The 18,011-nt window shown below is 38.3% G+C and overlaps 2 protein-coding genes across 4 annotated transcripts in view; one reads left to right on the forward strand and one right to left on the reverse strand.

Moving 5' to 3' along the window:
- The window catches only part of LOC129761691 (ragulator complex protein LAMTOR3 homolog), a 305,844-nt gene extending 305,263 nt beyond the window's left edge, over nt 1–581 (forward strand). For all 3 annotated transcript variants that reach the window (XM_055759437.1, XM_055759428.1, XM_055759431.1), the window contains exon 3: nt 79–581. In XM_055759437.1, the coding sequence (XP_055615412.1) occupies nt 79–409 (331 nt within the window). In that variant the 3' untranslated portion in view covers nt 410–581. The remainder of the gene's footprint in view (nt 1–78) is intronic.
- LOC129761638 (dystrophin) lies at nt 467–17,938 on the reverse strand. The gene is made up of 4 exons (XM_055759373.1): nt 17,586–17,938; nt 1,647–2,401; nt 995–1,589; nt 467–932 (listed from the first exon to the last, which is right to left on the reverse strand). Exons 1-4 carry the CDS (start codon nt 17,776–17,778, stop codon nt 562–564), a joined length of 1,914 nt encoding a protein of 637 aa, XP_055615348.1. The 5' UTR covers nt 17,779–17,938; the 3' UTR covers nt 467–561.
- Between the last annotated feature and the right edge of the window lie 73 nt (nt 17,939–18,011).

Genomic DNA, 18,011 nt, shown 5'->3' on the forward strand with positions numbered 1-18,011 from the left:
AATTTGGTATGAATGCCACATTTTGTGAGAATTACCTATCAGACGTAATATTTACACTGTTTTTTTTGTTATCACAAGGGTAACCGGTCTGCGCTGTGTTATGGTCACAGATCGCGATGGAGTGCCTCTAATCGATCTCAAAAAAGATAAATCATCCGAGATTGTAATGAAACCTGCGTTCTTATCCACTTTCACACTGGCGGCCGAACAATCGAATAAGCTGGGTCTGGGCCGGACACGCAACATCATCTCCGTGTATGCCGATTATCAGGTCGTTCAGATGAATAAGTTACCGCTCGTCGTTACCTTTATCGGAACCGAAAATTGCAACATAGGACATGTTTTAGCGATGGATAGCCAGATCGATGCCGTGCTGGAAGAACTGAAAAGCGCTGTAACTGATTCGTAAAAAGTTGAACTTTCTTTCCGATTGAGTAAATCCGTATGTGGACATATTTTTTCTTTATGTTGTATTTTTAAGTTTGTACGTCTTACAGTCGATACAATATATATATAAAATTGCCTTCAAATTAAGTAAAATCTCGTGCTTGATGTTATGAACTAAACATTTTCCAAACGTTTCCGTTCCTCTTCCTCAATTATTCGATCCAAGGCCTTTTCCAATTGCTGGGTAGTCTGAGCTAGCTCCGTATTGTCACTGTAAGAATCGTCAACTATTTCACGTACTTTAAGCAACAGATCCTTAAAGTTCGCCATTTGCGTGTCTATTTTAAGATTGTCGATGCAACGGTTTAGCTCATCAACGGCTTTTTTGTGATTATCACTCGGGGACGATCCAGCAGACTTCTCCATTTGTCCGAGCATTGTCTCAGAGGGATTGTTCAAATGGAACCACGAGCTCACATCACGAACCGACAGTTCTGAATGAAATTGCTCGTTAACATATGATTTATTTTTTTCGGCGTCAGCAACTGTAATGAATCGTGATGTAACTTTTGAGGAAGGAATTTATGATAGATTTTTATTTACTTACGAGATTTATCCAATGGAGCGACAGTAACCAACGAAAGTCTCTTTCCCTTCACTTCGCTCGAAGACCGATATGGAGTACTCGAGCTCTGTGGGGCTCCTCGTCCAATTTTCGAACAGACTTCTCTCAGTTGTTTTAGTTGGCTTGCAACGAATTTTCCGTGAGCATCAAAGTATTCCAGTTGATCCTTCTCGATGTTACTGTTTGTCTTCAGATTCGCTAGCTTCAATCGATACTTTTCACTGTCCTCTTCGAACAAGCATATTACTTCGGAGAGCTTTTCTTTCAACGATTGGTTCTTGGTACTCGTGAACAGCTGGCAATCGATGTGGCTGAAAATACTGTTATTCCTACCAGAAACATTTTTACTAGCACTGCTAGTGAAATTGAGTGAACGTGAAAGGGTACCACGCAAAGTACTGCTTGCTGCAGGCGGGTGTTCGATTTCCTGCAATTCAACCGCGTTGGTATCAATTAGCTTAGCTTCCATGTTGTCAAACGTTGAAGGCTGCTGTTGGGTGGATTGTGTTGTGGATGCACCGTTGCATAAATTGCAAAGCTTGGACAGTAGCACAGACAATTTTTTGTTTGTGTCATCCTGTAAATACAAACAGATTCAGCTAACGAACTCATTTTTTATATATATTCTACCTACATTTGTACTGATTTCATACATTTTATGTCCCACATTGTGACCTTTACTGGTGTAGCCTTGGCTGAAACAGTCAATGCAAAGAGAAAAACTGCGGCATTTCTGGCATTTGAATCGTAACCCTTGAATTTGCATTCGACATGCTACACAGTGCATGTTATGCACAACAAATTCCGAGTCTTTCAAACGTTTTGTCAGTGCTAGCACATTGGAGTAGTACGAAAATTTAGATGACAGTTTCCACAGACACGAAAACTGATACTCCGTAAGACCAACCAGTCCTGGATAGTGCACAAAACATTCGCTAACTATCTCTTGCACGATATTTGCTTTCAGATGGTCGGGTTCACCTAGAAACGATAACAGTTTCGCAAGGTTCATCAGCATAGCATCGAAACGATGGCGCGATACGCACAGATTGTGATCACTCGTCAGTTGAAAATGTTCCCACACGACTTGTTCGAAGTTTGCTGTATCACACAACAATAGGAGCGTTTGCTTTAGCTCTAGCACCGATATTGGATTGCACCGTTTCGGATCATAAACGGCCCAAAAAAGCCCAGCAAGTGTTGCAACGGAGGTTTCGCGGTCCGGCGGATGGTTTAGCTCGGCAAAATAACCGAGTTGTTCCGCTGCGAAATATATATCATGCAGGACTGCTGTTAGCTGAGTGGGTTTTATCGAAGGTGCACTGTCGATAAGGTTCAGGCGATGGCGCTCCAGAATGCCGCAAATGGTTTGAAATGGAATGTAGCATGCTGGAAGGAAATAAACCGACTTTTTTAAAAAAGGAAATATCAAAGCCATTGCTACCTAGTAAAGAGTGACATGGTGATTATTAGACCTCTATATATTTAAGACAATTTTTAGGAATACACTCACTTTTTTCTCGCGGGGGATACGTACCTCGTAAAAAAACCACGTTAATTCGAAAATAATAAAAAGAACTATGAATAGTTACCTATGATATAACCGCAAAGCTGACGTAGAACTACCATTGGCTTATTAATCGTTTGTGTGCATTGATTAAATTGATTAAACTAGTGATCGATTTAAACAATTTTCGAGATTCTACTATATTTACTTTTTAAGTAAAGAGTTCGAACAAATGCATTATGATAGATTTCGTTCTTCGTAAATCTAATGACCAAGTTTGACAGTCTACGTATGGCATGAAGCCTTGGTCATTCATTTATTCATCACAAGCTGACCCGGCAAACTTCGTCCCGCCAAAATTTTGTTTTTGACGTAGGACTACGTCTTTCATTTCTATACCGGGGTGTAAAATCAAAGTTTCGAAAACGAAAGCGTTACGCCGAAGACCGAGATTTTGAGTGTTAATAGCTCCTAAACAACTGAACGAAATGGTATGATAAACACTTCATTCGAAAGATAAAATGTCTACGCGTTGTATACTTGTTACTTTCTGATCCAAAAACTTGTTTCAATAGTCTTAAATTTGCTTTCAAAATAGGCTATTGAAATCACCAATCGGTATATAAGCGAGCGCCGCTCGGATATCCACTCAGTTCTAATTGAACAGCGATTGGAGCATGTTGTCGCTGTTGTGGTGAAGATCTTCATTTATCATGAAAGCGCGGATGAACGGTGTCACCTAGAGCCTGTTTGTGCACCTTAGGCCAGAAGGGAATCCATCAGGAGGAGAGTGATGCTACAAACGGTTCCCCGGGAAGATCTCGAAGCAGCCGCTACACACACACATATACACGCACGGAATTCTTTCCGTTTGGATCGAGAAAGATCCGGAAAATAATCTGCCAGTTCCTCTAGGAATTTAAAAATACATTCATGTGAAAGAGTTTATTTGAAAGTTTTCTATCCATGTAACACTGTGACCAAATATGTTTCAATCAAGTGCTATTAACAGATGGTTATCGAGTTAGCATTAACCACTGGTGGGCTTCCAGTATCGAGGAAAATGTGGAAATATCTAATCGTTACTGAAAATAATCTGCCAGTTCCTCTGGGAATTTAAAATTACATTCATATGAAAGAGTTTATTTTAATGTTTTCTATCCATGTAACACTGTGACCAAATACATTAGGTTTTGTGATTTTTCAATCAATCGCAATCAACAGGATAGCTTCTGAAGATTATTCTTCCCCATCAGTAGGATATTTCCGTATCCAATATTGGATGCATAAAACCTTGTGCCTCCAACGTAACGCTCTCGTTTTCGAAGTTCTCCAAATATTCATTCATTCAGAATGAATTCAGATTCAACTTCATACAAATGATCTCTAAATCAACGATAGTCCTACGTCACCCTTGCGGTTATACCATAGATATAACCCACTTCCTGTTTTTTTTATCAATAACTTCAAACATTCACATTTTCTTACTATGAGCAAGTTCATGGGTTCAATCGCAGAATTGTTCATTGATTGATCTTCTATTCGTCCCCGTTGAATTTACATTTTACTATAAAATTCCTAGTATTTCTAACAATACTCATCATTTTAATATCAAATTATTTTCAGGCACAATTTTCGTTCAAGATTTTTCAACCACTTGCAAATAACATATTTCTCCGTTACATGGAATAAAAGTTTTATACAGAAAATATGATAGAATAAAGACAGCCCTAAATCGGATTCCTTTCTCAAGTTCTGCTCTTATCAAAACATCTGTCGATCCTTTTTTTCTTGCATAGATAGAAAAAAATATAGGAGTGCGTTTCATCACATTAAAATCCATTTCCAATTTCGAACAAAGATAAATTTCGCTAGCGCAATTGTTGCAATTGAAAAGAACGTGTGTTCCGGATTTGGCTGCCTGGGAACTGCAAACCGCTGCAAGAGTTGGGTGATTTGCAAAATCGCCGTTTGCATGTCCTGGACCGCTTCTCCGGCTGGTTCTCCTCCTCCGCTTGCCATTTTAGATGATGTATGCTTCTATTGACTCCGATTTTCACTTTGTCCTCGTCGCCAAAATTTGTTGCAATTGAAAAGAACACGTGTTAAGTAAAAGCGTCTATCTTTATTTCGTGCTCAGCTCAAACTAACTGAAATGAAAAATCACGTTGCTAATGGTAACCATCCTAGTTCATGCCTACTATAGTAAAAGCAACTAGGGATGCTAATAGCAATCATCAAATGAACTAACAGTTCTTGTCACTATGTAATTGTAGAACATATGGGAATTAAATTTTCCGAATGTTTCCTTTTTCCTTCAGAGTTTTCCGAAAATTTCCAATTGTCATGATTGGTTGGAATATTTTTGGTTGAAATATGTGTAATATTTTTATGGGACCCCCTCTCCATTCCAGAGGAGGAAGGGATGTCATACCATTATAGAAACATTTCTCATACCCAAAAACCCTCACATCCCAAATTGTGCTTGATTAGCTTTCGAGTTATGCAGAAATTTGTGTTTCATTTGTATGACAGCCCCCCCCTTAGAGAGCGGGATGAGTGTCTAACCACCATATAAATATTTATTGCATCCTAAAACCTCCACATGACACTTCGGGCACTCAGTTTTGATTTTGAGATGCTCGTTGAACGCATAGTGTTGAATCAATCGACGTTATCGCAGCGAATGGTTATTAACATTTTGCCTAATGATCAAACGGTATGCGTAGAAGTTCAATGAGCTGAGCTATTATCCGTGGTTATTCAGCGAATAGGAAGAAGATGGCCCTGATACTCGTCCAAAATCCTCGTGTTTTATACCGATGGATCTAAAATTGGTAAAGTTACATGAGCTGGGATTACTCGACCAGAAATTGATATGTCAAATGGGACAGCGGCCTGCAATTTTTCAAGCAGAAAACATCAGCCGGGTGCTATGATTGGTGCTAGGATCGTTAGCAAAAAACTGTCAGTGGGATACCTAATTCATGTGAAAACAAAGGGAAAATGTCAGTGGGATACTCGATATGTTGGCTACTGTCAGTTCAATAGGGGTTCTCTAAAGACGTCACCCAGGTGGAAAACATGCTATTCTAACTTGCACAAACATTTGTTGGACAAGAAAATACAGGTATGCCAAGTATGTATGTATGTATGCAGTATAGAAGGTAATGAAAAACTCTTAGCATGGTTTGGATCTTCAACAAAATTCGTCGGGCCTGAGTCATTTTGTGGAGCCAACTGGAAGGCGCTATTAATTCCTTCTATGATGGATTGAGCAGTAGAACCAATACGACTTGATTGTGTTAGTCTGCGAACGAACGAATAAGCTACTGCCCCCGATGCCTAATAATAAGAATAAGACAATGGAAAGCAATCATAATACCATAGCTATACATTAAAAATAAGGCAACTTCATGATTTCATGTGTATTTTACCTCAAAATATAATGAAATCGTGAGTATTTTCAACTTGTTTTTTTCGTTTCTTCCCCATACATTTCATGTTCAATGTAATCAATGACGATTCACAAATACTTCATCTACCATTCCACCCTGTTATGTGTCCCACTTATATTCATTAACCATTTTCAGTTAGACAGTTGGACTTCCTGCCAGAAGCTTATTGTCATTCTTTGTTCGTTACAAAGCCGTTTGAAGGTTGTGAGTACATACGACAAACAGTCCTTTTCTGGGTTACTATTTAGAGTTTCAAAAGAGTTAAACTTACAGATTTCTGAACAATGAAAAGAATCACATTTATAATAACCAAGTGTTCTGAACAATTACAGTCCTACGTCAAACTTCCATCCGTGCCCCTAGGCTCAGACTCTACTACTTTTTTGACAAAATGGCGGTCGTTTGAAAAACAAAATGCGGTTTAAAGCGTTTTTTCTTGCGTTTCCCGATTTTTCTTAATAGTAAAATTTAAAAATAATCGTTTTTAGAGGTTCATGCGATAGAGACGCCTGCAGATTGTATCCATGTAAATTCGACATGAATCGGTTCAGTAGAACTTGAGATATCGTTTACGCCAGTTTGAAAAAAGTAAGTTTCGAGAAAAACGCGTTTGAAGTTCATTGTTATGGCCGCATCACTAAAATGGCTCTAACTCGGTGAATAATAGGATTTTCGAAAAGTCCTTTATAGGGTATATTCCTGAATGCCTAAACTACAGAAATATGAAGAATTTTTTTTTTCAAATTTCTAGACTAGAATACTGTCTTAAGAATTGTGTTTAGAAATCAATTTCTCAATAATTTCAAGATAATTGACCAACATGTAAGTGTCTTGAATGCAGTGGCGACTCGTCCATATGTGCACCTCGTGCACTGCACAACCTAATATTTCAAAAATGTAGCGCTCCTACTATGCTTATTAGCACAGACTATAGTTCAATTAAATAAACGTATGCAAAGTATGAAAATCATGAGGAATTCGGTTGCCCCGTGTACACAAGCGTTCTTGATCGTAAAGAAGAACGAACGGCATGAAACGAGGATGCAAAATATTGGTTTCTATCACTTATTCTACGCTATCCCAGCTCTCGCACATTCATTTGTGCACGAGAATTACGTATATCTACACACATATTGATAACATTGTGTTGAAGCTTTGGTTAACTAAACTGCCAATGTGTTGGCAACAATTTCGTGCAGTGGAAGATGTGCATAAGATAAGAGAATGGTTGAGGGTTCAATCAGAACTCCTCATCAATAGTCTCTCTCGATTCTCTCACAACCCGAACTTAGACGACTAAAGGTAATATTATATTATCAGGCACGTAGCGTAACCGGCACGGCACGTTTCATGCAAGTCAAATATTATTGCGTGTGTTTCAAATGTGTATGCGTATATATAGCGGAACGACTCCGGACATACACAGACAGACAAATGCATGAAGGAATTCTCGAAAAGAATAATTTGCCGGTGCCGGGCACGAACTACACGGGCGAGTAGCACCATACATACAAATCAAACGTTTAAGTTCGTGGTATGGGTGCGTTCGTCGCTCTTCGGTACGACATCGGTTCAATCATCAGTAGCAGGGTTTCCAATAATATTTTTGAAAAAACTGGAAGATTGCTCTTAAAAAAACTGGATCCGGTAAAACCTTTATTTTAAGAAGACCGGCTATGATTTATCTAAATTGATTGTAGTGTTTATATGTAGTTCATAAAACTGTAACTGTAATTACTGTGAAACAATATTTGAGGGATGGTTTTATTTGGGCAACACTTGAAGAGTTTCGTATTTATCGCTTCATAAAATCCATAAAATCGCTGATAGAAGAGCGTAGCGTATAGTTCGCTACCTCAAAAAGGCACGGATCAGCATGAGATACGAGGTAAAATACCAAAAACAACTTCTCATAATGTTATTTCAATACTCAAAAAACCACAAACAACGTTGCTCAAGAGTTACTTTGGTATTGAAATTATAAAATTTTGGTATTGAGAAGCTATCTTTCTCATTTTTTTGGTATTATTCATTGCAAATTTACATATTATATTAGAGTTATACACTAATTTCGGTATCAAGATCAATATGAGGGACCCTTAAATATTTCCTCTAGCTCGAGAAAGTACTTTTGAAAAAATATGCATAGTATGCTTTCTTGCAAAATATACACTATGGTTTTCATGCATTTTAAGCATGTTAGCTATTAGCTATTCAGGGGAGTTTGTTTGCATTAATTAAATTATTTATATTTAAAACTAAAACTCCTTCGAGTGACTATGAGAAACTAATATCCATTTGTTGTAAACGGAAGCAAGGTTACTTGGGTTTTATATTTATATCAATTAAAGACAATGGAAACCATTTGCTCTGTAACCTTCTGAACTTCAGAATGTTTTAGAGGATCTATAACATCTGATGTTTATATAAACTCAGAACCTGCATAGCTCGCGGACTCTATGAAATATTTTGGGTAAGTTTTCTTTATATGGACATTGTACCAGTCGCGAGTGGAATGGTAGATCAATTGGTCTGAACTTCAGAATGATTTGGAACATCCGATATTTATATAAATTGATACACAGTGTAGCACATTGATTCTTGGGTAGGCTGTTAAATAAAATTAACAATTGAGTGATACCCTGTTTTTAAAGTAGTTTGATAAATTTCCACCATTCGGAAAAGCTCTTCGTTTTGAAATTTTCGACAAAACATCGACCGATTGAACAAAATGGGAAAAACCGAATTACAACCTCGCCTGTCGTAGAAAAGAGAGAGCGATCCAAGGTCGAATGGTAAATGTAAGAAAATAAAATTACATAAGGGATAGGAAGAGGGAGGGACAGATAATATTTATCATTGTAAATTTATTTTACATAAAATGGATAAAACTTGGGCACACATATGAAAAAACAGGATAAAACTGGACGATATTCCAAAAAACTGGAAGATTTTAGGGTTCAACTGGATGACTGGATCGAGAAAAAAAAACTGGAAGAATCCAGTTTAAACTGGAACATTGGCAACGCTGATCAGTAGCATTTCTCCGCTCCGTCTGCGCTGCCGGTCCCTACAGAGAAGTTGCTATGCCTGATGATATGAATACATCATGTATTTGTCTGCCGGTGTCGGTACGTGCCGTTAACGCTACGTGCTGGATAATATAAAACGGCCTTAAACACGCTTCAGATCCGCAATCGGCGCGCTTTGCGTAAGGTGCTTTTATATAAAGGGTGTGTCACATCAAATTGCATCACGGAAAAAACGCTGTAGAAATTTAATTTTTAGGAATTATATCTTCAGCTCTCGCTTATAATCAGATAAGAGTGTATAGATCACGTTGGCCATGCTTCACTGTCAATTTTTCGTGAATTTGGAAAAATGTCGTCGAACGAAAAAGAGCGTCGTGAATTAATCTTGTGCACTCATTTCGAGAATCCGGAGTTGTCACATCGGGACATCGGCAGGATGCTGGGAATCGTCCAATCCACGCTCAGCAGAGTACTAAAACGATACTTCGAGAACCTAACCATCGACCGGAAGGTGAAGAACGGCAAAAATGGATGCTCCGTCAGTGAAAAAGATCACAAGCGCGTAGTTAAGCAGTTTAGACGTGATCCGAGAAGTTCGGTCCGGGATGTCGCCAATAAGCTTAATTTGTCAAGTTCATTCGTCCAGCGGACCAAGCAGCGGGAGGGGCTGCGTACATACAAGGTTCAGAAGGCTCCTAACCGCGACGAAAGGCAAAACATGGTGGGGAAGACGCGAGCCCGGAAGCTGTACACCGAAATGCTGACGAAGCCGCATTGCCTGGTAATGGACGACGAAACCTACGTCAAAGCGGACTTTCGTCAGCTGCCGGGCCTGTTGTTCTTCTCCGCAGAGGACAAATTCAGCGTTCCGGAGGAGATTCGCAAGCAGAAACTATCCAAGTTTGCCAAAAAGTACATGGTGTGGCAAGCGATCTGCTCTTGCGGAAAGCGGAGCGCCCCCTTCGTGATGACCGGCACGGTAAACGGTCAGGTTTACCTAAAGGAGTGCCTACAGAAGCGCTTACTACCACTATTGAAGCAGCACGAGGGCCCGACCATCTACTGGCCGGATCGCGCTTCGTGCCACTATTCAAAGGACGTGTTGGAGTGGTACGAAGCCAACGGGGTCACCTTCGTGCCAAAGGAAATGAACCCGCCCAACGCGCCGGAGCTTCGCCCAATAGAGAAATATTGGGCGATTATGAAGCAGGCCCTCTGGAAGAACCCAAAAGTTGTCAAATCGGAGGCGGACTTCAATTGAAAATGGATTTCTGTTAAAAAAAAAACTACAACCTGACGTTGTACAGAACCTTATGGACGGGGTAAAGAGGAAGGTGCGGGCATACGGGCTTGGGCTCGAAGTATGAATAAAAAGAAAATGCCGAAAGTTGTTTAATAGTTTTTATTTTACTGTCTAAAATTTTCAAAAGGATCGGTCTACTGGGCGAATTTCTACAGCGTTTTTTCCGTGATGCAATTTGATGTGACACACCCTTTAGCGGCTCTCTGAAAGCTCGCTTGGCGCAGATGATTTGTTACGTCACTGACATCAGTCTGTGCACTTTTCCTATGCACAGACTGTATATTAAAGTTTAGATAGAGTGGTGCGCACACGCTCTAGTAAATTGTCAATGAAATGTTTGTTTTTCTGGTTTAAAATTTGTTTGAATTTTTTAGAAAAATCTGAATGTTTCTCCAAATTTCGCGGTTTCAAACATTCTTTCTAGTCTGAAAAGGTTAAAAAAGTGCTATTTTACATTGTTTCATTCATAACATATGAAGAATGAATTAGTATAAGTGTTGAAATTGAATATCTTTCAGCCTTTTTCAGTGTACCGATTGAGAGTTTTTTCGTGATACATCGTCACAATTTAGAATAAAATATGGATATTGTTGGACAGTATATTGTTGATGAGCTTTTGGAAAGACCGTTTGCAGATAGGATTGTGGAAGAGAAATAGGTTTTTGAGAAAATGGATATTCCACGACCAAAATTGAACAAGATAAAAGCGACCTGTGTTAGAAGCGGTAAAATATTAGGCTGTCAAAAAAGTCCTGCGGTATTTTTTTTTGAATTTTCATTTGTTCATAAAATTAGTTACATTCATCTGTTAAATATGCGCCGTTTTGTTCGATGACTTGTTCCCAACGAGATGCCAACTTCATAATACCCCTGTTATAGAAGCTCGCTTCCTTATTGGCAAAAAACTCGGATAGCCAATTTTCACAGGCCTCTTTTGTGGCTAACTTCTGACTACCTAGCTCGTTCGCCATGGACAAAAACAGGTGGTAGTCACTTGGTGCAAGCTCCGGACTATACGGCGGATGCAAAAGAACCTCCCATCCGAGCTCCCGATGCTTCTGGCGCGTCACCAAAGAAGTGTGTGGCCTGGCGTTGTCCTGATGGAAGACAATGCGGCCTCTGTTTATCAAAGATGGCCTCTTCTTCATGAGTGCTACCTTCAAGCGGTCCAATTGTTGGCAGTACAGGTCCGAATTGAGCGTTTGGCCATAGGGAAGCAGCTCATAATAGATTATTCCTTGACAATCCCACCAAACACACAGCAGAACCTTCCTGGCCGTTAATGAGGGCTTGGCCACCGTCTGAGCCGCTTCAGCGGGCTTCGACCACGACCGTTTGCGCTTCACGTTGTCGTAAGTGACCCACTTTTCATCGCCAGTCACCATCCGCTTCAGAAACGGTTCGATTTTGTTGCGATTCACATGCGTCGATACGGTCAAAGATGTTTTTTGCGTCAACGTGTGTGGCACCCATTCATCGAGCTTCTTTGTGAATCCAAGCTTCTTCAAATGGTTAATAACGGTTTGATGACTTATCCCCAGCTCTTGGCCGATGCTACGGCTGCTACTATGCCGGTCTTTCTCGGCTAATTCAGCGATTTTGTCGCAATTTTCGACGACAGGCCTTCCGGAGCGTGGCGCATCTTCGACGACCTCTACACCAGAACGAAAACGTTGAAACCATCGTTGTGCGGTGGAAATGGAAACTGTATCGGGTCCATAAACTGCACAAATTTTATTGGCAGCTTGAGATGCATTTTTGCCTTTGTCATAGTAGTACTGTAAAATATGGATTTTCTCTTCATTTTGCTCCATATTTGCGACACTATAACTCACGAACGACGATACAATGAATACAACTAGAACTACGCGCTTACAACGACACCTCGCGGATATACCGCAGGACTTTTTTGACAGCCTAATAGTTACACGGAACTTTAATGGATATGCTAATTTGAATACATCTATCTTCCGCTATAAAAGCTTATTCAGCTACCAAAGAGCACATCAACAACAGCATGACGTGCCGTACGTTTGGGAAAACTCGTATTGAAGATGCGTTAGCATGATAATGAAGCTGCTCGAACGGCGGGAGTAGTAATGATAAAATATAAGTTCTAAAACGCATGACCCTTTGGCATTCGTCATGAATTGAACTTTTTTTAAATTTTATACAAGTATTCCCTTCAAAAGATTTGTGTCATTGTGAGATGAAGTTCGACACAGATTTAGCTAACCATGTCGTTAAGGTGGCCGTACACTGTTTGTCCAGAGGTCAAATATTTGACACTTTTTGCCAGATAAAGTTTGGTTTGAAATTTGTACGAACATTATTTTCTTTGCCACCCCTCAATTATCAACAATGGCAAACAATGTCAAACATCGAACATGGAAAAACTTTGACTGAAATATTTAAGGTAACCTAACCCCGTACCGACAGTTTTGACGAATAGACTGAAGAAATATTTTAGGCATCCAATAACTGAATATTTGTTTGTCGTGTTTTGTGTTGAATATATTTGATCGGTATACGTTGGTCAAATTTTATCTGTGAAAAAGAGTCAAATATTTGGCTTCGATCAAACAGTGTATGAGCACCCTTAGTTTACTGCAGCAATTTGGCGTATCACTTACTAAGCTGGTTGCGCAAACATACGATGGGGCTCGAGTGATGTCAAGAGATAAAGGAGGAATCCAGGCGATCACAAAGAAGTCGTTTTCAAACATTGACTATATTAATTGTAAGGTGCATGTTTCGCTGCATTCTTGCACGAATAATTCAAAAACAAGGAAATATTTTTCTTCCTTCCCTTCGTTGGCATCATTCTTCATCCAAACCCCAAAGCGTGATTGCGAGTTGATGAAATTTATGCAGAAGATCCCGAACGTGTGCAAAGTCAAGCGGGCCTACAGCTGTAGGACGATCAACATAGTTGAAACTTATAATAAAGAAATTTTTACTTGTCTTGGAGCAATGCATCTAGGTGATACGATTTCACAATACAGGGAAACTTCGATATAACGTACCCTCGATACAACGTCACTCGATATAACGTACATTTTACCTCGATACAACGTACACATTATCAAAGTCCAAAAAAAATTTTTTTTTTAATATTTTTTTTCTGAAAGAACAATAAGTTATCTGTATTTTGATACTAAAGCTTGTATTGTAACTTTAACCGATCCCGAAATACAACTGTTTTGTGAATCCGGATTCTTAATGAATCATACATCAATCAACAAAACGAAGGGAAACATCATGAGAAAAGTTGGCTTCGTCTTCTTATTGATTTTATTCATCAACCTTACTCAAACAGCAACACAATAAAGTAATATAAGCTACGTTTCGGAGTTCTTTATTATGCTTCGATATAACGTACAATTCGATACAACGTACAATTTTGAAAGTAAAATGTACGTTATATCGAAGTTACCCTGTACAAGTGATATAATTTCTTCAAGAAGAAAAAGAAGAAATTTAATTAAAAAAATAATTTGACCCCGAAAACAAGACTGTAATATTATATTTGAGAAATGTCCTTTCATACTCCCTTGCGCATCTAAACAATGTTATATTGAATTTATATACAACGTATATCAACTACGCACGACTATGAAAAATAGCTCAAAATTAAAATTAGACTCATAAATGCTTGAAATACGATGAAACACGATATAATTCAGCCAACCCATTGAAATTCTTGCATAAAGAAAACAATATTCGAGCACTAATTAACCTCCATTTTGAAATTTTGTGTAAAAATTTTGGGTCACCGTGTAGGTGCATAACTAGTCAATTTACTCACGAGACGCCACTGCTTGAATGATTATTTGAGTTACGAAAATAGTATCAATCCACCTATAAGTGCGATGGGAATGTACAGCCATGGAATACAGTGCGATACAGTGCGATGTATATACAGCCATTCCATGTCAAATCGATATAGAGATTCTCAGATTTTCGTGGAAAGTGGTAGTTTTGTTCTTTATCGCAAAACATTAGACCGGTTTTTTTGTGATCGTTTCCATTTTAGGGTTGCCCAAAAAAAACATTTTTTTCCCATTTTTTCAAAAATGACTTTTTTTTAAAACTCAAGTTTTGAACTACTGCACCGATTCAGATGATCGACATACCAAATTAAAACCAATTAGCTATTTTTTCCAAAAAAAAAAATTATACTTGCAGAAATTTTGGATTTTGGTCTTGTAATTATTGATTGTATTTTTTATAGTTTACATTGTCGCGGGACCAAGGGCGCTATATTTTTTTTATATTTTTTCTTGAAAGTTAAGATTTTTATAAATAGCATATCCAAAATTCAGAAATACGGTATTTTTTGTTCTTAAGTTCTGACTTTTCAAAATTAACCGATGGTCCGAAAAATCATTTGTTCCTTTTTTTACAAAAATGCTTTTTTTTAAATTCATAACTTTTAAATTACCGAGCCGATTTAGATGATCGATATACCAATTTGAATCCACATGAAATACCACATATGCATAAAAATTGGATTCTGGTCGCATAGATGTAGTCCAGTCGCATAGGAATATTGAACGAAAACTGAAAACATCCTAATTTTGAAAAATCACTCAGTTTAGTTCAGTTCTTTGTTTTCTTTAAACTTCGCCTCTAGAAGAATCGCTCGGAAACGAAAAAAACACCTTTCTGATATTCGGATATGTTATATGATAAAATCTCAAGAAAAAAAATAAAAAATATGGTGACCTTAGTTCCGAAACCATGTAAGTTATGAAAACAATTACAATCTATGTTACGAAAACAAAATCTGTTTTTTTTAGGTGTGTATTTTTTCAAACTAAACTAGCTCATTGGCTTTAGTTTGATATATCGATCATCTAAATCGGCCAAGTAGTTCAAAAATTATGAATTTTTGAAGAAGGTGAAAAAGTTGATTTTTTGAACCACTATAAAATGGAAATGGCTACCCTGATGAAAAAAATAAAAAATAGGGGTCTAATATTTTACGATGAGGAATAAAACTATCAATTTTCATGAAAATCTGACGATCACTATATCGGTTTGGCATGGAATTCAATTTTGCGCTTCACCCATTCTCAACCCCACTCAGTGTGAATAAGAGATTATTTCGAAAATATTGAAATTCGAATGGAAAAAAAATGTTGATGTTCGAAATCAGTCACGACTCATCTGGCAAGACTTTAAAGAATCATTCTATCCAATTTTTACAATTTTAGTAGTCCTGTATAATGCTGGGCATGAGATTTTTTCTGAGGTGTTATTTGATGGCTATTTACACATCAAACTTTGATGAATTATTAAATAATAACTATTTGTACTACAGTTAAGTATTATGCTTTGGAAGTTGTGGAAATATGTCTCCTATTATACGGCTCACAGCTTTCAAAAGTATTGGCAATGTTTGTCAAGATATTACTTATAGTAACTTACTCCATTTTTGACCCAATTTTACCCCCATCGTATTTGGAAATTGATAAGAGCGGAGTCGTTGGACAAATGGCAGCATGAATGGGATGTGGAGAACGGTAGATGAACGTACAGCTGATATCTGTACTATCTTTTTTTTCTCTCTATTATACTGCCGTTCTACGCATAGTTGTCCCATGTTCCAAAATCAGCAACTAAGAAAAACGCAATCAAAGTTTTCTCGCATATTTGTCTACCAAAAGTTTTAAGCATTGCAATTTAGCAGTACACCGGGTTTTTTATAAGCACTATACTATTGTTCAATGAAATGTGATGAGATCCCCTCACTGAATCAATTAAGCTTGATTACGGGATTAAAAATTCTTGCTGTTATGCCTAGAATATCAACATGGGACAATTGAACTTGATGTTGTTTTTTGGTATACTGGGAACAAATATTTTTTTTTGTGTTTTGACGTAGGACTACGTCTTTCATTTCTATCCCGGGGTGTAAAATCAAAGTTTCGAAAACGAAAGCGTTACGCCGGAGACCGAGATTTTGAGTGTTAATAGCTCTTAAACAACTAAACGAAATGGTATGATAAACACTTCATTCGAAAGATAAAATGTCTACGCGTTCTATACTTGTTACTTTCTGATCCAAAAACTTGTTTCAATAGTCTTAAATTTGCTTTCAAAACAGGCTATTGAAATCACCAATCGGTATATAAGCGAGCGCCGCTCGGAAATCCACTCAGTTCTAATTGAACAGCGATTGGAGCATGTTGTCGCTGTTGTGGTGAAGCTCTTCATTTATCATAAGCGCGGATGAACGGTGTCACCAAGAGCCTGTTTGTGCACCTTAGGCCAGAAGGGAATCCATCAGGAGGAGAGTGATGCCACAAACGGTTCCCCGGGAAGATCTCGAAGCAGCCGCTACACACACACACACACATATATATATACGCGCGCAATTCTTTCCGTTTGGATGCCATTCAGCATCGAGAAAGATCCGGAAAATAATCTGCCAAATAATCTGCCTTCGCAGAATATAAATCTCATTGTTATTAGGCATTCGCTAGCAAGGTGTGCACGTGTTCTGTTAAACTTTTTCTTATTTGTTTGAGAATTAGTTCGTTCTTCCAAACCAAAAAAATTAGGCCTACTGAAAGCGTGACATGAAATTCTTGTACTTGAACCGACTTATTCGATATGGATCTACAAAAAATACATGGTGGGACAGTTATGAATAGAATATCAAAATGAGACAAATGAACTTGATGTTGTCTTTTTTTAAAGTTGGGGATAAACTATATGTTTTTTTTGTGTTTTTCCGTAAGATTATGCATAAAAACAACGTTTTATGAAGAAAAGTGAAAATCGTAAAAAAGTAACATGGGACAACTATGCGTAGAACGGCAGTATAGTGATTTTCCATTTTTGGAAGAATGTCGGGTGTATGAATGTTAACACTACACCAGATCGCCTCCAGCTGTACTATCGACCTGGTTGAACAGGAAGTACGGTGGGAGTTATTTTTGCGTGACGCAGTTCTTGTCTGGACATGGATGCATCAGGCAATATCTACACCGGTTCGGGTACGCAGCGTCACCCCTCTGTGAGGAATTTCGATAAAATAATACTAGAGAGAAAATATGCGATGGAATATGCCGTTAGTATAGCTTCTGAAAATCTGATGCATCTTCGGTTTCCGTAGACCACCTCAAAATTAGAAACAGGCAATTAAAATTTAACCATCACATTGTCGCAATAAACCGATCTTCGAATATCAGTAATTTAGTGGTCTTTCGCTATATGTCTATATGTGTCTGAGCAAACATCGCAAAAAACTACAGTTACTTACTATAGAGTCCCTTCTGCAGGGCCAACAACTTGCATGCGCACCGGTAGGTGCTGTATTTCGAAGCGGAGAATTTTTCCACTATGATGTTCACCATATAAGTCAAGTTGGGGTTGTCGGGCTGGGTGGTGCCATTGTAACGATTCACGTATACAAAATATCCCCGGTCATCCTCCTGTTGGTCGTACATTTTCATTGAAAACTCACTGCTAAAGCATAACTCTCAACATTGAAGAAGAGTCGTTGCGCACTTAATCATTTACAAATATGTCTTCACAGCAACATAAACCAATCACGCAGCTCAAGAACAAATTTACAGAAAAAGCAAGTGTCAGTTGAGATTGTTGTTTGAAAAACCGGTTTATGCAAGGCTCATGAAGATCTCAGATAAATAGAAGGTTCGCCACAAATCATTCACGATACCTGGAC

This window comes from Toxorhynchites rutilus, chromosome 1 (assembly GCF_029784135.1).
Source record: "Toxorhynchites rutilus septentrionalis strain SRP chromosome 1, ASM2978413v1, whole genome shotgun sequence".
NCBI classification, from domain to species: Eukaryota; Metazoa; Arthropoda; class Insecta; order Diptera; family Culicidae; genus Toxorhynchites; species Toxorhynchites rutilus.

Excerpts from the sequence above, each read along its gene's own strand:
- LOC129761638 (XM_055759373.1), bottom strand. The coding sequence starts at position 17,778 with ATGAAAATGTACGACCAACAGGAGGATGACCGGGGATATTTTGTATAC. Across the intron at positions 1,590-1,646 it reads TGTATGAAATCAGTACAAAT|GATGACACAAACAAAAAATT; the intron begins GTAGGTAGAATA and ends TTGTATTTACAG. Across the intron at positions 933-994 it reads CGCTCCATTGGATAAATCTC|TTGCTGACGCCGAAAAAAAT; the intron begins GTAAGTAAATAA and ends GATTCATTACAG.